Source organism: Schistocerca piceifrons, chromosome 1, assembly GCF_021461385.2.
Source record: "Schistocerca piceifrons isolate TAMUIC-IGC-003096 chromosome 1, iqSchPice1.1, whole genome shotgun sequence".
Taxonomy (NCBI): domain Eukaryota; kingdom Metazoa; phylum Arthropoda; class Insecta; order Orthoptera; family Acrididae; genus Schistocerca; species Schistocerca piceifrons.
In genome coordinates, this window is record NC_060138.1 from 659,062,206 (window position 1) to 659,084,164 (window position 21,959).

General features: G+C 43.9%; 1 protein-coding gene across 1 annotated transcript in view; it reads right to left on the reverse strand.

Moving 5' to 3' along the window:
- The window catches only part of LOC124805437 (protein phosphatase 1 regulatory subunit 21), a 218,962-nt gene that overhangs the window by 11,867 nt on the left and 185,136 nt on the right, over positions 1-21,959 (reverse strand). Inside the window, exons 12-13 of the mRNA XM_047266002.1 lie at positions 19,537-19,722; positions 2,472-2,603 (exon numbers count right to left, since the gene is read on the reverse strand). Of these exons, the coding sequence (XP_047121958.1) occupies positions 2,472-2,603; positions 19,537-19,722 (318 nt within the window). The remainder of the gene's footprint in view (positions 1-2,471; positions 2,604-19,536; positions 19,723-21,959) is intronic.

The following is a 21,959-nucleotide window of genomic DNA, read 5'->3' on the forward strand; positions in this document are numbered from 1 at the left end:
TTACAATTAACCATGCCCAAAGGTATAGCTTTCCTACAACACCAACTCACTTAACTCTATGTTTCGGAACTGCACTTGGTCTCTCAATACTTCTGGTCTATACTGCCCATCCTCCACATATGGCTGCCTCTGTGCTTACTTATTTTCTACTCCCTGCTCCACCTAAAATTCTCTTACATATCTCAACCTGTTACTTAACTTTTATTCATAGATTTACATACCCTTGTTTCTCCGATGAGTCAACTTTTTATGTATCTGACAAACTGAATCAACAGTTATAAAGTTTCTCATCGGGGGATGAGAAGCCCCTCACGTTACACGTGAGATTGAAAGGGCAGTCCCAAGGTCGACATGTGGTGCAGACTTACAACTGAATCACTGGTCCATTATTTTTCAATGAATTTTCATTAACAGTGATCTTTATCTGGACATGTTACCAGTGTACACTGCCCCACAATTGAAATGCCTGGAAACTGATGTCATATTCCAGTTGGATGCTGCAACACTGCATTGGTCTCTAAATGTCCATCACTTTTTGGATGAAATTTTTTCGGATAGGTGGACTGGACAAGATGGTACCAATGACTAGTGGCACTTTAATCTGACCTCAAACCACTAGACACGTCTATGGGTTTTGTAACAGATCTGGTATACTGAACCAAGGTTAATGACGTACAACACTTAAAACACATTGGCAATGCATTTGAACATCTCACCACAGAGTTCCAGGAGCATATAGGGAGAAACATTTAATACCAATTGGACATTTTTCATACCAGCAGGAATGCACAACTGACATACAGGAATGATAAAATAAAACTTTTTGAGTTATCTTGTCACATGCTGAAAACCAGTTGTTATTATCTGGCATAGTTTTAAAATTATTTTAAGTCTTAAGTTACAAATATACTTTATGTACACCGTGTATATTTAGTGTGATTTAAACTGACTATTAAAGTAGTTTTGACATCAGAATATTATACTGCACAGGTAATAAGGTACTGCTGCTATGAACATTCTCTAATTGTCCTCGATGGCAACTGTGAAATGTGTTTCCAGAACCAAAAATTTATTCACTCAATGTTATACCTATTGTGAGCATTATTTAAAATATTTGGTCAAGCTGACACAGCATATCAAATGAATTAAGGCCATACTCAGAAAGCAGCAGATGACAAATTGCCAAGTCTGGAGTACACCAACACCAAGGAGGATGTGCTTCAACATTCAATGAGCATGTCTTAAAATCTTATTTCACATACTTAAGCACAGTTGCACTGTCCAGTCCTCAGATGAAATTCAGTCAGGTACCAAGCTGCAGAAGTGCCAAAAAACTCAAACGAATGTCCACTGTCTAACCCAGCTTTTAACTTGAAAAACTGCACATTGCCTTTTATAATATCGGCTGTTTCCCAGCACTGACAGTGTTGTTTCGTTGCAAGTCTGACTCTTGATATATTCCTTGTATCAGACTGATCTATTTTTCAACAAAATCTTGAGCAAATTGAGTGCCAAATTCCATCTCCAATTAAACTGAAGCCACTGTTCTTGTTTGTTTAATTATCTAACATACCAGATAACGTTCATTTCCAGTTCGACAGTAAAGCATTGTTTAGTAATACCAATTTAGTTGGCTCTTTGACCAGCATTTAACACTGAAATTCTTGACAACTTCCATCTAAACTGTTTCAGAGTGCTGCTCACATATCAGTTTGCCACAGGGAAAGAACAATAAATTAAACGATCAAGATCAGTGTACTCAATTGTCGGAAATCTTATCACGTTTGATACAAGGACTGCCTCGGAGACAAACTTCCAATATGACAATGTCAGCCTCAGGAAGCACTTCCTGTTTATAAAAATGACATAGTGCTTACTTAGTTCACCAATTATTGTAGTGCAGACAACAAATAGCTGAATCTATGTACAAAACACCTGAAGACAATGTATAGTAATGCTGTCAAAATGTTGTGTAAAACGATACTGTTATCTGACCTCTAAACTCCAATACACTGATATTATCAGTACTGCCAAGAAATTATGGGAGATCACATGGATTATTGAATGGGTTTGTACAAGTATGTTTACTTAGGAGGAACATGAAAACTATCATTGTCACTTTTATGTAATATTACAAGTAAATTGCATCTGATTGTTGACTGCAAAGATCCCACAAATGACAAAGGTTTCTCGCGCTGCTACTTGTTCTTCTGAAGATTTAAGTTATATTCTACAGTAAACAAAATTGTCACTTCTAGCAAAACTATTTATGAAATAAGGAAAAATGTTTTTCTTTCTGTTTAATACATGCACAATACAGAATGTAAAACATTATCTGCTAGAGAGAATAAATTTTCTGGCATATGGCCAGATCTCTGTGTCCAGTGGGAATGTTTGACACAGAGATCCAAATGAACACCCAAGAATTATCACCTCAAAATCAATGTCAGGAGAAAATGGAGTCACATTACCAGGTTGTTAATGGTTACTGGAGTAGGCCCATGAGATGCAGCCGTGTCAGAGGATAATCCCAATGTTTCTTCACTTCGTGGAGTTGTACTCCCACTTATTGACTGCAACTGTCCCTCAAGATCACGTACTTTCTGGGGAAAGGGAAAAAATTAACTGTATTTTCTGTAGTTTACATTCATAGCAATCACTATTAATATAATAACAGGAACACTGATATTAAAGCTACTCATAGTTTTTCTGGGATTCTTCTCAACATGACCTTTTTTATCAATAATTCTATTTGGTTCTACACAGTACCAAATGCACATATTATTAAATCATTTTCATTTAGTGACACATTTAGAAATCTTACTGCCATCAAAATGAATCTGAAGAAATATTATAAAAAGGACTGCAGGGGTGTGTGTGTGTGTGTGTGTGTGTGTGTGTGTGTGTGTGTGTGTGTGTGTGTGTGTGTGTGTTTTTGAAAAAAAAAAAAAGGTCTTGTTGGCCAAAAGCTAACTTTCAGACAGTTTTCTTGTTGTGCCTTTCTGTGACTCTGTGACTCTGCATCTCTGCTATATGGTGAGTAGCAACTACCCTTTTCATTATATTGTTACATTCCATCCTCGATTTTCCATAGTTTGGTAATTATGAATGCATAATATATGTATAATTATCTTTCCACATTTAATTGGCATTTGGAGTGACATCTTGTGGCAATAGTGGTATTTACGAGCTGGTCAGCTACAGAGGTGGTGGTATCGGGCAGGAAAAGCAGTATACAGCCGCTATAAATCCAGAGGGCAGCAAAGCTTGACCAGAATCTATTCATCATAATACATGTTAATAAGTTCCCCACTGCATTTTTCCTTTCTGTATGTCACGGCTAATCTCAGAAACTACAGTAGGGAGTTTAATACTATTTTCATTAACAGACAGACTGATCTACAAAGAAGGTTTTTGTACACAATTTATTATGATACGCCAATGTTACCCAACTGTAGGATGCTACCCATGGGAAACCTGGCCTGATATACTACCATATGAATAAAAATATCTTCTCTATTATTTTCAAGGTACAGCAATGGAGTCTCAAAAATACTGGCTGCAAGACAGCTGTTTTAAGTGCACTGATGGAAAAGAAAATCACAACCAAATAAATAAAAAATAAAAAAATGTAGAGTAATGCAATTTTGGGAATATATTTGTCTAGTGAACATATTTAAGTGATTAACATTGCAACATACACAGGTTAATGTAAGCAAAAGGTAAGCCACTGCAAATGTGCAATGCTTGTACATTTGTAACTGGTGTAACCACCAAAATTTTGAATGTAAGCATGCAGACATGCATACATTGTGTTGTACAGGTGCTGGATGTCAGTTTGTGGGACGAAGTTCCATGCCTGTCGCACTTGATCAGTCAATAACAGGACAGTTAATGCTGGTTGTGGATGACACTAGAGTTTTCGTCTGATGATGTCCCATCGATTGGAGATAGTTCTGGTGATTGAATAGGCCAAGGCAACATTTCAAAACACTGTAGAGAATGTTGGATTACAACAGCGATATGTGGACAAGTATTTTCTGTTGGAAAACACCCTTTGGAATGCTGTTCATGAATGACAGCAAAACAGGTTGAATCAACAGACTGACGTACAAATTTGCAGTGATGGTGTGTGGGATAACCATGACAATGGATCTGTTGTCATATGAAGTTTCACCCCAGACCATAACTCAAGGTCTAGGTCCCATGTGTCTACGCCGCTGACAGGCTGGTTGCAGGCACTCACCTGGCTCCTTCTGAACCAATACACAGCCGCCATTGTCACTGAGGTAGAACCAGCTTTCATCAGAAAGCACAACGGACCTCCACCCTGCCCTCCAATTAACCTTTGCTTGACACCACTGAAGTTTCAAATGGCGGAGGTTTTGGGTCAGTGGACTGCACACTACAGGGCATCTGGTTCTGAGCTGTCCTTGAAGTAATTGATTTCTAACTGTTTGTTGTGTCACTGTGGTGCCAACTGCTATTCAAAATGCTGCTGCAGATGCAGTATGATATGCCAGAGCCCCAAACAAGATGGTCTTCCCTCTAAGTAGTACCATGTGGCTGTCCAGAGCCCAGTCTTCTTGTGACCGTACATTCTCATGACCACCACTGCCAACAATTATGTACAGTGCCTACATTCCTGCCAAGCCTTTCTGCAATATCGCAGAAGGAACATCCAGCGTCTCATAGTCCTATTACATGACCTTGTTCAAAATCAGTGAGGTGTTGATAATGGTGGCTGTCACCTTCAATGCATTCTTCACTAACCTCAACTCACCATGTCCAATCTCAAAGGTAACTAACACTCACGACTGTTACTGCATGTATTTAAAGCAAACCTGATTTTCATCCTCAAAGTGGCAGTACTAGCACCACTCTTCTGCAAGAAGTGCAAAAATTTGAATAGACATCATCTTTCAGATTTAGAAAGACGCCAATGAACCTTTGTTTATGTCACATAACTCCTTTATGGTTCTGAATTTTTTTTTTTCTGTCAGTGTATGTGAATTTGGAATACTGCACCATGATGAGACATGACCATATCTCTTGCCACATGTATCTTTAAAAAGCATGGGAGGGCTCAGTCCAGTACACCAAACAAGTGTACTTGGTTGCTTGTTGTACTGAAAGGATTCACTGTTTCATTCCCCATATTCTTTGATCTTATCACTCTTATGGAGTAGGCGTCATTGCTGGAACCCAGGATTGTAACTATCATGGGCACAGAATGACCTGGAAGAGGCAGCAGCCAGTCTCTGAGATTTTTCTCCAAACACATTGTTTTCTTCAGTTCTGGCCACTGCTAAGCTACTGTACTACTTTCGTCTTCAAAATAATACCCCGCCCCCCTCCCCGCTCTCTCTCTCTCTCTCTCTCTCTCTCTCTCTCTCTCGTGTGTGTGTGTGTGTGTGTGTGTGTGTGTGTGTGTGATGAACAAATGCAAGAATGATTATTGGAGGAGAATAATTTCCAATTCAATTGTTCAATTTGGGGTGATTCATATTCAAACTGTAAAATGGTATAAAAACCAACGATCCCTATGCAACCCAGTTTTGTTGAAATATTTGGAGCACAGTTTGTATGAGCCATAATTTATGTAAATTAAGGGGGGGGGGGGTGGATTACTGATGTCAGGCTTCATTGGGACATTATGTGGAAGCATCGCCGACGAGTTTCCCAGCCGCGAATTGTGCATGGCGTCTGTTCTTTCTGGCATATCTGAAAGAACAGAAAACACGCATTCATACAAATCATTTATTTATGAATATAATAGAAGGAAACATTCCACGTGGGAAAAATATATCTAAAAACAAAGATGATGTGACTTACCAAACTAAAGCGCTGGCACGTCGATAGACACACAAACACAAATATACACACAAAATTCTAGCTTTCGCAACGAACGGTTGCTTCATCAGGAAAGAGGGAAGGAGAGGGAAAGATGAAAGGATGTGGGTTTTAAAGGAGAGGGTAAGGAGTCATTCCAATCCCGGGAGCGGAAAGACTTACCTTAGGGGGAAAAAAGGACGGGTATACACTCACTCACACACACACAGACACACACACACGCACACGCACACGCACACACACACACACACACACACATCCATAGACACAAGCAGACATATTAAAAGGCAAAGAGTTTGGGCAGAGATGTCAGTTGAGGCGGAAGTGCAGAGGCAAAGAGGTTGTTGAATGACAGGTGAGGTATGAGTGACGGCAACTTGAAATTAGCAGAGATTGATGCCTGGTGGATAACGGGAGGAGAGGATATATTGAAGAGCAAGTTCCCATCTCTGGAGTTCGGATAGGTTGGTGTTAGTGGGAAGTATCCAGATAACCCGGATGGTGTAACACTGTGCCAAGATGTGCTGGCCGTGCACCAAGGCATGTTTTGCCACAGGGTGATCCTCATTACCAACAAACACTGTCTGCCTGTGTCCATTCATGCGAATGGACAGTTTGTTGCTGGTCATTCCCACATAGAATGCGTCACAGTGTAGGCAGGTCAGTTGGAAAATCACGTGGGTGCTTTCACACGTGGCTCTGCCTTTGATCGTGTACACCTTCCGGGTTACAGGACTGGAGCCAGAGGGTAGGGAAGAAGATTTGGGGATTTCATAGGGATGAACTAAGAGGTTACGAAGGTTAGGTGGACGGCGGAAAGACACTCTTGGTGGAGTGGGGAGGATTTCATGAAGGATGGATCTCATTTCAGGGCAGGATTTGAGGAAGTCGTATCCCTGCCGGAGAGCCACATTCAGAGTCTGATCCAGTCCCGAAAAGTATTCTGTCACAAATGGGGCACTTTTGTGGTTCTTCTGTGGGAGTTTCTGGGTTTGAGAGGATGAGGAAGTGGCTCTGGTTATTTGCTTCTGTACCAGGTCGGGAGGGTAGTTGCGGGATGCGAAAGCTGTTGTCAGGTTGTTGGTGTAATGGTTCAGGGATTCCGGACTGGAGCAGATTCGTTTGCCACGAAGACCTAGGCTGTAGGGAAGGGACCGTTTACGTGGAATGGATGGCAGCTGTCATAATGGAGGTACTGTTTCTTGTTGGTGGGTTTGATGTGGACGGATGTGTGAAGCTGGCCATTGGACAGGTGGAGGTCAACGTCAAGGAAAGTGGCATGGGATTTGGAGTAGGACCAGGTGATCAAATCCCCAAACCTTCTTCCCTACCCTCTGGCTCCTACCCTTGTAAACGCCCCCGGTGTAAAACCTGTCCCATGCACCCTCCCACCACCAACTACTCCATTCCTGTAACCCGGAAGGTGTACACGATCAAAGGCAGAGCCACGTGTGAAAGCACCCACGTGATTTTCCAACTGACCTGCCTACACTGTGACGCATTCTATGTGGGAATGACCAGCAACAAACTGTCCATTCGCATGAATGGACACAGGCAGACAGTGTTTGTTGGTAATGAGGATCACCCTGTGGCTAAACATGCCTTGGTGCACGGCCAGCACATCTTGGCACAGTGTTACACCGTCCGGGTTATCTGGATACTTCCCACTAACACCAACCTATCCGAACTCCGGAGATGGGAACTTGCTCTTCAATATATCCTCTCCTCCCGTTATCCACCAGGCATCAATCTCTGCTAATTTCAAGTTGCCGCCACTCATACCTCACCTGTCATTCAACAACCTCTTTGCCTCTGCACTTCCGCCTCGACTGGCATCTCTGCCCAAACTCTTTGCCTTTTAATATGTCTGCTTGTGTCTGTATATGTGTGGATGGATATGTGTGTGTGTGTGCACGCACGAGTGTATACTCGTCCTTTTTTCCCCCTAAGGTAAGTCTTTCCACTCCCGGGATTGGAATGACTCCTTATCCTCTCCTTTAAAACACACATCCTTACGTCTTTCCCTCTCCTTCCCTCTTTCCTGACGAAGCAACCGTTCGTTGCGAAAGCTAGAATTTTGTGTGTATGTTTGTGTGTCTATCGACCTGCCAGCTCTTTTGTTTGGTAAGTCACATCATCTTCGTTTTTAGATATAAATCATTTATTTAGTTGTTTGAAGCTATTTTTGACTTGGTCTGTGGGCTATCTATCCCAGAAGAGTGATACATATTGTCACATTTTTTTTTATATTTTCCGAAAGTATGGCAAAATCATCAGCAAATAACACACAGTATATATTTTAACATTTTCACTTAAATGATGGATGACTTTCTATACTCTTAATTCATTCCAGATTCTTGTTATTGTCTCAAGTATAGAGCTGAAGAGAATATTGCCATCTTGCATTACACCTGTATTAATTTTGAGTAGTTTAGGTATTTCAGCCACAAGTTTTACTTTAGAAACTGGGTCTATTGGGATTTCAAAGTTGAAATTTGCTGATTTACATTTAACTTCACTGGCTCACTTAACCTCCTTCCGTGCACCCTTTTCAAGAAACAGCTGGTATTTGTTGATGCCTGACTAAATAATAACAACAGTCAAAACAGATGAATCAGTATGCCAGATGAATGGAAGACAAAATAAGTTGAAAGCCAACAATGTGTGGGGGGAAAAATTAGAATAATAGGTCACATGAATCTTGTGAAGAAACTGGAAGTCAGTGAAGTGTCAATTCTTTATAATCCCTTTCCCGCAACAGTTATGAGCCTTGATTGAGTCAAAGTAATTTTGTCCCTTGCATCAAAACAACAAGGAAAAACATTTTCTTCAGAACCAGGTTAATCATGATCTGCTGTTCAAAATTTGCCCGTTTTTTGATCATTTGAATTATGTTGCTTCTTCAATTGTTCACTATGGATACTAGATGGTTGATGAAGGACTGTGAGGTTTTCAAGGATGAATCTTATTCCTGAATGAGATTTTCACTCTGCAGCGGAGTGTGCACTGATATGAAACTTCCTGGCAGATTAAAACTGTGTGCCCGACTGAGACTCGAACTCCGGACCTTTGCCTTTCACGGGCAAGTGCTCTACCATCTGAGCTACCAAAGCACGACTCACGCCCGGTACTCACAGCTTTACTTCTGCCAGTATCTCGTCTCCTACCTTCCAAACTTTACAGAAGCTCTCCTGCGAACCTTGCAGAACTAGCACTCCCGAAAGAAAGGATACTGCGGAGACATGGCTTAGCCACATCCTGGGGGATGTTTCCAGAATGAGATTTTCACTCTGCAGCGGAGTGTGCGCTGATTGGAAGGTAGGAGACGAGTCTCGGGCGGGCACACAGTTTCAATCTTATTCCTATTTACATGTTAAGTAAATCGCATAAATACGGCAAAGCTGTTTGCTGTCTGCAATGCTTTCAGTGGATACATGCATAGGATGGGGGTGTATGTTGGGAAAGGGGCAGAGGAGCCCAGTATTATGGCACTTTTGAATCTATTACTAGAAAACTACTATGGTACTTAGACAAAGGTTATACGATATACTTGGATTGCTATTATACATCCCTGGTGTACTTGATTTTTTATGAGAATGCAAGACAAAGGCAGTAGGCACTTGTGTGCCCAGCAGGAAAGATGTTCCTCGATGTATGGTTGTAAAGCTGAGAAGGGAACATCTACTCTGCCTCTGGTTTCCAATGTCCCACACAGATTCAGCAACAGAGGTAACTGTTTGGTAGTTTTTTTTTTTTTTTTTTTTTTTGCGCACAACTTCAATGGTCATTAGCGCCCTGACTACGTTAAGAATGCACCGCGAGGCACAAGTTTAAAACAACAACTAAAAGGGAAAACACGATAAAAGACAGACTGACAGGCATAGGATTAAAAAACAGCATCATCAAATGTCCTTAGAGAGGTTTGTCAAATTGATAAAACGAAGAACACGAGCAGCTGCTCGTGGGTCATCCGCTAAAATGGCATCTAAAGTACATGGCAGGTTAAGATCAAGACGCAGTGTGTTAAAATCTGGACAGGACATTAAAATGTGGCGGACCGTCAGCAATTGCCCACATGGGCAGAACGGCGCCGGCACAGCCGTCAGCAGGTGGCGATGGCTGAACCGGCAGTGTCCAATGCGTAACCGGGCCAAAACGACCTCCTCCTGCCGAGAAGGGCGGGAGGAGGATGTCCAAGCCGCGGGAAGAGGTTTCAAGGCCCGAAGCTTGTTGTCTGTAAGTGCAGCCCAATCAGCATGCCACAGCGATAAAATGCGCCGACAAATGACCCTGCTACAGTCTGATGAAGGGACACAACAATAAGCTGTCCGAGGCTGGAGGACCGCAGCCTTGGCCGCGGCATCTGCTGCTTCGTTCCCAGGGATACCGACATGGCCAGGGACCCACATAAAGCTAACCGGAGAACCGACGTCCACCAGCTGCTGAAGAGAGCGTTGGATCCGGTGCACGAAAGGGTGAACCGGATACGGATCACTGAGGCTCTGGATGGCGCTCAGGGAATCGGAGCAGATGACATAAGCAGAATGTCGGTGGCGGCAGATGTAAAGAACAGCCTGGTAGAGGGCAAAGAGCTCAGCTGTGAAGACCGAACAATGGCCATGGAGCCGGTATTTGAAACTTTGTGCCCCGACAATAAAAGAACACCCGACCCCGTCATTGGTCTTTGAGCCATCTGTATAAATGAAGGTCATATTGATGAACTTTGAACGAAGTTCAACAAAACGGGAGTGGTAGACCGAACCGGGGGTAACCTCTTTTGGGAGCGAGCTGAGGTGAAGGTGAACACCGACCTGAGCCTGGAGCCAAGGTGGCGTGTGGCTCTCGCCCACTCGAAAGGTTGCAGGGAGTGAAAAATTAAGGTGTTGAAGGAGGCGACGAAAGCGAACTCCAGGGGGTAGCAGGGCAGAGACATACAACCCGTATTGACGGTCGAGAGAGTCATCAAAAAAGGAACGATAAGACGGGTGGTCGGGCATTGACAGTAGCCGACACGCATACCGACAAAGCAGTATATCACGCCGGTAGGTGAGTGGCAATTCGCCAGCGTCAGCATGAAGACTCTCTACGAGACTAGTATAAAACGCTCCAATCGCAAGTCGTAAACCTCGATGTCGTATGGAGTTGAGGCGGCGTAAGATGGATGGCCGTGCAGAGGAGTATACGAAGCTCCCATAATCCAGCTTGGAGCGGACGATCGACCGATATGGACGAAGCAGGACGGTTCGATCCGCTCCCCACGACATACCACTGAGAACGCAGAGGACATTTAAAGAACGGGTACAACGGGCAGCCAAATATGACACATGTGGAGACCAGCTAAGTTTCCTGTCAAATGTAAGACCTAAAAATTTTGTTGTCTCCACGATTGGGAGAGCAACGGGACCGAGTCGTAAGGACGGTGGGAGAAACTCTTTGTAGCGCCAGAAGTTAATACAGACCGTCTTCTTGGCAGAAAAACGGAAGCCATTGGCGACACTCCAGGAGTAAAGACGGTCAAGAGAACGCTGAAGACAGCGCTCCAGGACACGTGTACACTGCGCGCTGCAATAGATGGTAAAATCGTCCACGAAAAGGGAGCCTGATACATCAGCTGGGAGGCAATCCATTATTGGATTGATCGCGATGGCGAAGAGAGCGACGCTCAAACCTGAGCCCTGTGGCACCCTATTCTCCTGGCGAAAAGTGTCTGACAGGACAGAACCCACACGTACCCTGAACTGTCGATCCATTAAAAAAGAACGAATAAAAAGAGGGAGGCGACCGCGAAGGCCCCATGTATGCATGGTGCGGAGAATGCCCGCCCTCCAACAGATGTCGTAAGCCTTCTCCAAATCAAAGAACACAGCCGCGGTCGGGCGCTTCCGCAAGAAGTTATTCATAATGAAGGTCGACAAGGTAACCAGATGGTCAACAGCAGAGCGGCGCCTACGAAATCCACATTGTACATTGGTAAGTAGGCGTCAAGACTCGAGCAGCCAAACCAATCGAGAGTTAACCATTCGCTCCATCACTTTACAGACACAGCTGGTAAGCGAGATGGGGCGATAACTGGAAGGCAAGTGCTTGTCCTTTCCCGGCTTAGGAATCGGGACAACAATAGACTCGCGCCAGCATGCGGGAACATGTCCCTCAATCCAGATGCGATTGTAAGTACGAAGAAGAAAACCTTTACCCGCAGGAGAAAGGTTCTTCAGCATCTGAATATGAATAGAATCAGGCCCTGGAGCGGAGGACCGTGATCGGCCAAGTGCGTTTTCGAGTTCCCGCATGGTGAATGGGGCATTATAACCTTCACGATTCGAGGAGCGGAAGTTAGGTGGCCTAGCCTCCTCTGCCTGTTTGCGGGGGAGGAAGGCAGGGTGGTAATGAGCGGAGCTCGAAACCTCGGCGAAAAAGCGGCCGAAGGCATTGGAGACATCCTCAGGGGCCACAAGGACGTCATTCGCGACCGTCAAGCCAGAAACTGGAGAGTGGACCTTAGTGCAGATAGCCGGCGCAGGCTACCCCAGACAACAGAAGAAGGAGTAAAACTGTTGAAGGTGCTTGTGAAAGCAGCCCAGCTGGCTTTCTTGCTTTCTTTAATAATACGACAACACTGAGCATGTAATCGTTTATAATTGATACAATTCGCCACTGTAGGGTGGCGTTTAAAGGTGCGTAAAGCACGTCGACGAGCACGTAAAGCGTCTCTACATGCTGCAGTCCACCAGGGGACCGGTACGCGACGTGGAGAAGAAGTAGGGTGAGGGATGGAATATTCAGCAGCAGCGAGAATGACTTCCGTGAGGTGTGCGACCTGACGATCGCAGCTGGTGAAGGTTTGATCCTGAAAGGTCGCCCTGGAAGAGAAGAGCCCCCAGTCTGCCTTGGAGATGGTCCAACTAGAGGAGCACGGAGAGGGGGTATGCTGCAGGAGATGGATAACACATGGGAAGTGGTCGCTCAAATATGTATCAGAAAGTGCATACCACTCAAACCGGCGTGCAAGTTGGAGAGTACATATAGAGAGGTCTAAATGGGAATAGGTGTGAGATGTGTCCGAAAGAAAAGTAGGGGCGCCAGTATTGAGGCAGACAAGATTAAGCTGGTTGAAAAGGTCTGCTAACAGGGAGCCCCTCGGGCAGGATGCTGGAGAGCCCCAAAGGGGATGGTGGGCATTGAAGTCTCCAGTTAACAAAAATGGTGCAGGTAGCTGAGCAATAAGTTGCATCATGTCTGCCCTGGTAACGGCAGATGACGATGGAGTGTAAACGGTACAAATGCAAAATGTAAAAGTGGGGAGAGTAATGCGGATGGCAACTGCCTGCAGGCCGGTGTGCAACGTGATGGGATCGTAGTAAATATCATCCCGGACCAGCAACATAACCCCTCCATGAGCTGGGATACCTACCACAGGGGGTAGGTCAAAACGCACAAAGGTGTAGTGTGCCAAGGCAATTTGATCGCATGGGCGTAGCTTTGTTTCCTGGAGGGCTACGACGAGCGGACGGTGCAAGCAGAGCAGCAACTTCAAGTCCTCTTGGTTGGAGCGAATGCTGCGAATATTCCAGTGAATAAGTGCCATCGTAAGAAGAAAAGGAAGATGAAAGAAGGGGTCACCTCGAAGGCCACTGAGGGCCTGGCTTCGAGCGAGCACTGCCGCCGCTATCAGTAGGCGGACAGTCATCGTCCATTGGGTCTATAGGTTCATCGGCCATCTTGGGAAGATGGCCGGGAGGGGAAGCTTCCTCCGCCGGTGAACGGCCAGATGTTCGGCAACCAGCGGTGCGGCCAGGCGAAACGGATGACGGCCTGGGGCGGCAACCGCTGGGTGGCGCAGGAGAAGAAATGCGCCGTGGCGCAGAAGGAGAACTGTGCTTCCTATGAGCCTTCTTGGAAGGACGTTTGGTGGAAGTACCGGTCGAAGGCTGGGAGGTCGAGGTACATAGGAAGTTTGCACGGGACGGTTCCTTCTTGAAGGCCCGTGCATCTGACTTCTGGGTCTTCGTCTTGGCAGAAGCTGATGAAGGTGCTTGTGTCTGAGGGGTGACGGGAGGAAGAGGAGACGTCGACCGGGCGATCTTAGCACTGGCCGAACGGACGACCGTGGTGCTGAAGGTCAGATCGCATGTCTGGGTTGCCACCTCCCTGGTAGTCCGAGGAGAGGCGAGGACAGTACTGTATTTCCCCACTGGGAGCAGCGTGGGCTTCCTACTAGCCAATAGCTTGCGAGCAGCCGAGGTGGACACTTTCTCTTTGACCCGAATTTCTTGGATACAGCGTTCTTCCTTATAGACAGGACAGTCGTGGGAGGATGCGGCATGGTCACCCTGACAGTTCACACAACGAGGAGATGGAGGTGGACAGTCACCCTCATGGGCATCCCTGCCACAAGTGACACATTTAGCCGCATTGGAACAAGACTGTTGAGTGTGATTGAAACGCTGACACTGGTAGCAGCGCGTAGGTGTCGGGACATAGGGGCGAACAGAAATAACCTCGTAGCCCGCCTTGATGCGCGATGGCAGCTTAACACTATCGAAGGTCAAGAAAAGTGTCCGGGTCGGTACAAGGTCATTGTTGACCTTTTTCATGACCCTATGGACAGCCGTCACGCCCTGCTCAGCGAGGAATGATTGAATCTCCTCGTCAGTCAATCCGTCGAGCGAGCTAGTATAGACCACACCACGAGACGAATTCAAAGTTCGGTGAGCCTCCACCCGCACAGGGAACGTGTACAGGAGTGTGGCCCGAAGCAGTTTTTGCGCCTGAAAGGCGCTCTCAGTTTCTAGTAATAAGGTACCGTTACGCAACCTGGTACAAGATTTGACAGATCCGGCTATGGAATCTACACCCTTCTGGATAACGAAAGGATTGACAGAGGAAAAATCCTTTCTGTCCTCAGATCGAGAAACGACGAGGAACTGTGGGGCAGGCGGTAGTACTTTGGTCACTGGTGGCTGGTCACGTTTCCGTTTTTGGGCAGAAGTCGAGACAGATGGAGTGAAATCCATTGCGGAGGAATCCTCCATGATTGCCAGCGTCTCCGATGGCGCGCTCCTTCCTTGTGGGAACCCTCTCAGAGGGCACTCCCGCCTTAGGTGAATGTTTACACCTCAGGTCACACCTCCCGAGAAACAGACGGAGGGACCAATCGGCATGGTCAGAAGGTATCAGCTCAGGCAATCACCCCTCCCCGGGCCTGGCCTTTACCAGGGGGTACGCGCGTGCCTTACATGTCTACCCAGGGCGGGGAATTACGCGTTACCCCGTCACCGGCTATGCGTGCGAACGCATGGGTCGGCCTTCAGGCACGCACAGGGAGGAAGGAAGAAGAGGAAAAAGAAGAGAGAGAGGACAGACTGTCTCAAACACCGAGGCGAAGACCAGAGAAGGTAAGGAGAAGGCAAGGAGAAGAAGGCAAAGAGAAGAAGGCAAGGAGAAGAAGGCAATGAGAAGGCAAGGAGAAGGCAAGGAGAAGAAGGCAATGAGAAGGCAAGGAGAAGGCAAGGAGAAGAAGGCAATGAGAAGGCAAGGAGAAGAAGACAAGGGAAAGAGTAAGGAAGAAAGTGAGGTGGAAAAGAGCAAAGAAAGGAACCAACCAAAGGAAGGAAGAAACAAGACGTGAAAAAGCGAAATGACCGCAAATAGAGGTCGTGGAACCGTCCGTCTCCGGACGCAGGCGCTAACGACCCCCTTGAGGGGGTGGGACTCCTTTTAGTCGCCTCTTACAACAGGCAGGAATACCTCGGGCCTATTCTAATCCCCGGACCCGCAGGGGGATCTGTTTGGTAGTGACGAGGCCACTGACTACAGAAAAACTTCAATTTGATTATTCACAAAGTACAAGGGGATAAACCAAATGATTGCTTATTAATCTTTCAAGAGAAAGTAGTTCAAGCTGTGGAAAAATGGTTCTTTCAGTTGCTTCTGAGGAGCATCACAAAACATTTGCGTCGTATAAGGAGACACACAAAGTGGATGAAAGAAAAAATTGCACCCTCACCCAGTTTCTTGTACAGTTACGAGTCAGGGAATTCTTTTGCAGCATGATGAGGCAATGGATGTCAAGAGGTTAATTGTTCTCCAGTTCCTGGACTAAGCAGACTTACTGGGCAATATTTTGCTAGAAAGGACCTACTACTGGGGGAAAGGGGGTACTCACACCCAATAGTGTGTTAAAATTTGTTCCAATGTCAGAAGGAAAAAATGTGCAGAAAAGAAACGTCCTGATAGTGTCGACACTGTAATGTTGACAGAATTTCAAAACGTATCATACTCAGGAAAATTAGGTTTAAGAATGGTGTGTGTAAGATGTATGTACAGACCATTATAATTAGATGACTAAGATGGGCAAAGTCAGGTCAATGGCTGAGAACAGGCCATGACCTGGACTCTCACATCCATTATATATATTCCCATACAGATCATTATTTGGAATTTTGAATACATTTAATGTCTTTCATAATGGCTGTAGTCACTGCAGTGGCTGTTCTTTTGGACATGCATGCATGTCCAAAGGAACTCTGCATTGTAATCAGAATAACACAGCCACTGCAATATCTTATTTCTCTGCAGACACCGGGCAAGCAACTTTCAAGTACAGCTTCTGACCTGTATAGGAATATACATAATGGATGTACAAGTCCAGGTTGTAGACACATGGTTGATGACGTATGGAAGTTTGGGTCTTGTAGTGAGTTGTGCACGGATAGCCAAATGGTAAGGCAACCACTTACAATAAGTGGAAAAATTAGGTTCAAGTCCCGGTCTGGCACAAATTTTCATTGTCGTCATGCCCTTCTACAGCTGATGGTTGTCATTATTCACAATTGTGAATAAATTTTATGTCTTATCTATGACATGTTCCACAACGAATTGATGTTTGTTTATTAAAAGGCCTTGCCATCTATTCTAGTACAGACTAGGTACTTTGGGGAGAATGGTTCTCCACATTATAGCTAATGATGGCAATACTGATGATTGTACTGTCAAGTGTCAAAGCGCAAGTTCTGATCTGAAGAGATTGCTGGGGCCTTGTGACGGCAGCCTGAGAAACCTGTGTTACTTCTTCACAGACAGTCTGCACTCTTCTCACCCATTCTGACTGGGGCCTCTCTCCACAGGAGCCACTCAGCCATGACAGCAGCCACTTGGTAAGGTGAGGGTTGCCCAGAGTCCTGGGCAGGGATGAAAAGAAGTTAAGATATATAGAAAATAATGTTAAAGTCATGAGACTTCAGCAAGATAAGACCTAGGTTAATGGTTCAAATGGATCTGAGCACTATGGGACGTAACATCTGATGTCATCAGTCCCCTAGAACTTAGAACTACTTAAAGCTAACTAACCTAAGGACATCACACACATCCATGCCCGAGGCAGGATTCGAACCTACGACCGTAAAGGTCGCGCGGTTCCAGACTGAAGCACCTAGAACCGCTCGGCCACCGCGGCCAGCCTAAGACCTTGGTGAAAGCCAGGTTTTCATCAGGAAAGTGGGAAAAAAATAGAGTGAGCAAAGGAATAGAATATAAGGTGGTGAGAATTGAAGTACAGAAAAGAAGGAATACTACAAGGACTTGGGAATATATATTCACCATGCACATACCCAAAAAAGAATCTTGAGTCACTTGGAGGGCTGACGTGATTTAACCTAACACTGGGCTTAGGAATGTCATGTTTTCACTTTCCTGCATATCTTCTTAACTAATAACTTCAGGTGAAATGTTGTGCATAGATTAAAGCTCATGTACAATCCAGACCTTTTGGGAAATTAATATTCTGATCCTACCCTGCTTGACAGAAAGTACCACTGACCTTAGAAACCCAGCAGTTTCTATTCACATTTTGTTTAGGCACAATGTATTGCTGAACTTCAGCATCCAAATACAGGTTAGTGGAGCTGGAAGAGGGGATGAACTTGCCAATGCCAGTGATTATGTGCCTGATAAATTTTTGCTTGGCAAACTAAGCTGCTATAGCTTTGATGCCATTTCTCTTACTTGGATAAAGTCTTTACTTCATAACGGAAAGCAGATCTTGTTGACAGATTGTGTCCAGGCATAAAACTAACCTAAGAATGAGGGAACATAACGTTTAGGGTATGAAGGATGGGTGCTGTGTCCCTTGTTCTTAACCTACACAAACAACCTTTGATGACTTTATAGGAGAGATCATAACTGAAATGTTCAGTGATGACAGGCATACTAATCAAGAAAGAAACCTCATCATTAGTGGCCAAAGAAATTCTTTGCCAAAAGATACAAAGAGTCCGAGATAAAGACATACTGGAAGGTGGAGAGATGAAATCAGAAAACATGGAATGTTGATGCATTTAACTCATCATCATCATGTGTGTAAGAGTGTAGAGGGAGGCCTTTATTTAGCAGTGGATGCCAGATGGCTGACCTTTATGAATTAGGCTCAGTGTACTTTTCGATTTTTGTTTTTTGGTGTGCAGTATATTATCCTAGTACCTTCTTAAATGCTTTCCTCTCTCTATTTGTGCATTAAAATCATCCAACAGTAACAACATTTAATTTTGGAGTGCTGGATATTTATTTTTCCAGCAGATGCTACAATGCTTGTGTTTAATTTGGAATCCTGTGATTGTCTTCATTTAATTGTAACAAAATCTTTTTGATGTAGATCTGATACCTGTTGCCGGATGGACACTCCTGTGATAAAAGTCATGGGATACCTCTTAATATCTTGTCAGACCACCTCTTGGGCAACACAGTGTAGCAACTCGACAAGGTATGGACTCGAGAAGTTGTTTGAAGTCACCTACATAAATACTGAGCCATGCTACCTCTGTAGCCATCCATAATTGTGAAAGTGTTGCCTGTGCAGGATTTTGTGCATGACTGACCTCTTGATTATGTTCCATAAATGTTTAATGGGATTCATGTTGAGCAATTTGGATGGTCAAAACATTTGCTCAAACTGTCCAGAATATTCTTCAAAACAGTTGCAAGTGTAGCCCTGTGACATGGCACATTGTCATCCACAAAAATTCCATTGTTGTTTGGGAACATGAAGACCGTGAATGGTCTCCAAGCAGCCAAACATAACCCCTTTCCATCAATGATCCGTTCAGTTGGATGAGAGGACCCAGTCCATTCCACGTAAACACTGTCCACATCATTATGAAACAACCAACAACTTGTACAGTGCCCTGCTGACAACCTAGGTCCATGGCTTCATGGAGTCTCATCACCCCCTTGCCTTCTTCTCCTTTGTAACCCTAGGTAGGCACATATACAGGATGCTTCCATTTGCAGCCATCATGGGGATCCAGGATGACAGTGCTAGCCCCCAACTGGCAGCAACAACAGTTCAAAAATTTTGAAAGGTGGGTGCTTATATGATTCTTCCGTAGTCATTGTACTCACCAGATATTTCACCAGAGAACTTTCAGTTTAAAGTGTCTTGACTACCTTTTAGCCATTGTAAACATTCACTAATTAAGCAACTGTCATTATCATTTAGAAGGAACTTCTCCAGTCCCAAAAGGTAAATTTATATGAAAGCCACAATTGAAATAGCTTATACCAAGGAAAATTTACTGTAAACCAAGGTCAACTCTTCTAATTAGATACTTACAATGATGATAAAAGCTTATATAATTCTCACAGTCCCCCCCCCAAATATATTATATGGTTTAGTTTCAACAAACCTACCTTAGAATGTTTCAGCTGAAGAAGTTGAAATTCCAGTTTCCAGTGCTCTCTGTCCTGTTCCAATTGTGTAGCTCGCTGAGTGACTGAAGCCAGTTGCTCTTTTAAGGACTCTCCACTTTCTATGCTTGAACGGGATTGCTCTCTTTCTAAAAGTGCTTCTTCATAAGGGACTGTGGGAATGTCATCCTAAAAGTAATTTGTTTTTGTATATATTAGTCAGTTCCTCTTCATTTAACACACACACACACACACACACACACACACACACACACACACACACACACACACACACTCTGGAAGAAAAAATCCAGAAATAAGTTGAATTGGAAGGCAAATCAGAAACATTAATCTTTCCTTTCATATAAAATCAGAAGCTAAGTGAACATAAATAATGCCAAAATATTACGTGTAGTGTCAATTTCATAACACATGCAAATTCACAAGGTCATTAAAGTAAAACATTTAATCAGAGAAACTGCAAGAGCCAGAAACAGTGAACAATGATGGTTCCAAAGTAAAGTTAACAAATCCCACATCTGGAATGTATTTCAATGTGAAAGTAGTTAAATGAGAAACACACATGTACTCATCTAGAACACTTCTACTCAGCTAGTGTGAAAGATCAACGTCAGTCTGGAAGACCCTCAACATCTATATATTGGAAGACAACTTGAATCTTTGAACAGAGCCATTCAAAGTCAACAAGACAAAGCTTTCTTTTTGACCTTGAAAACCCCATTACATGCAACAGCTGTTCAATGAGGACAGCAACAGGAGAATGGAATTTTGCAAAGATTACGCTTGGTTGGGGAAATGATTATCCTAATTTGTATGACAATATCCTGTGGTTTGATGAAGTGTATCTCATGTTGGAGTTCTGTGTATCATAAGAATTGTCATTATTGGTCAAATTTAGACACAAATGTAATGGTTGAAAGAATGCAACCAAGACCAAACAACCATCTGGTATGAAATGACATCAGTAAGATTTATTGGCCCATACATGCTACCCAACATCATGAATGATGCACAATATTTTGAGTGTTTCAAAACATACAAATGTCCTGCGATTCAAGGAGGAGAAAATGGAAGGGAAATGTAAGATGGAGCTCTGTCCCACAACACAATTCCAGTGACAATGGCTTGATGACAGTTTCCCCAGGAATCGACAGAGTGGCCTGCATGCAGCCCTGTTCTAACCCCACATGATCCTTCCTCTGGAGCTGGGCTAAGGAACAAGTGTACGAGTTAAAACCAAATGTTATCATCAGTCTTCAACCAAATTTCCATGAGGTACTTGCATATGTCCCAGTTGAGATGCTAAGAAAAGCTGTGGATTCTGTTCCTAAAAGATTCAATAATTGTATGGAAAGCGCAGGTGCATATGTTGAAATTTAACTTAATAACCAAATTGTACACCATAATAATGTATTCAATGTAAATAAAACTATGATAAGTTGTATACTTTTGGAAATATTAACTGTTAAAAATAGGAAAATTTAACAAGAATTTTACCACTAGATGGCACTAATGTAAGTAACAAAAGTTATTGCTTTGGCAGAAAAATAAAAAGTTGAAAATTAATTCCAGTGATAAAAGCCTGCTTGTAAAAGTATGCTATAATATTCGCCTCTTAATAGTCACACTGTGTTTCAAACATTGTCATCCTAAGTTCGCCGTGTGGGCAGCTTTTGACATACAGCAGTCTCATCCACACACCTTCCCGGAATAGTGCAGTTGTGGGGGAAGCCGGACACTGCACAGAACTGGTTGTGCTCTAAGAGTGCGAGCGTGCTCTGGGACACAAATCTTGGCCAGGTCTAAACTAAGAGAAACAACTAGTTTCTTCATAAGCTTGTGACTATTCAATAACTAAAGCACAATGCATTCACATCTAACTAATAACAATCAGTGTGTAACACTGACAAACATAAAAGACACCATTGTTATGGTGGAAGACAAGTAAAGATGATAATTTTTTGTGTGTGTGGGGTGAGAAGTTGCAAACTTTGGTACAATATTCCTAATGGAATATTTGGACAGAGATTTTTTTGTCATTGTAGGTATCAAAAAGCAAATTGCCTTTGAAAAACTGTAAATTATAAGGAGATGGTATGGCTAGCTAGGACATACCTCCACGACCCAAAATTCTGGGATCTGTCCCTCGTTTCTATGTTGTGAGGGATCCACTTGCTTCTCCACGAGGAAGAAACTAATAGTTGTGAAAAATAGGATACTTTTTCTACTTTTAAGCGTGTGTATCAGCCACAATGGCCACACATTCTGTCTCCTCGTAATTTTAAACTGTGTGTCGAATTGGAGAATTTTTTGAAACATGTAACAGCATTCTTCACTAAGCTGGTTCAGACTTAATTTTATCATTTCTGTTATGGATTCCTGTATTTTTTTGTGTGTGGGGTGAG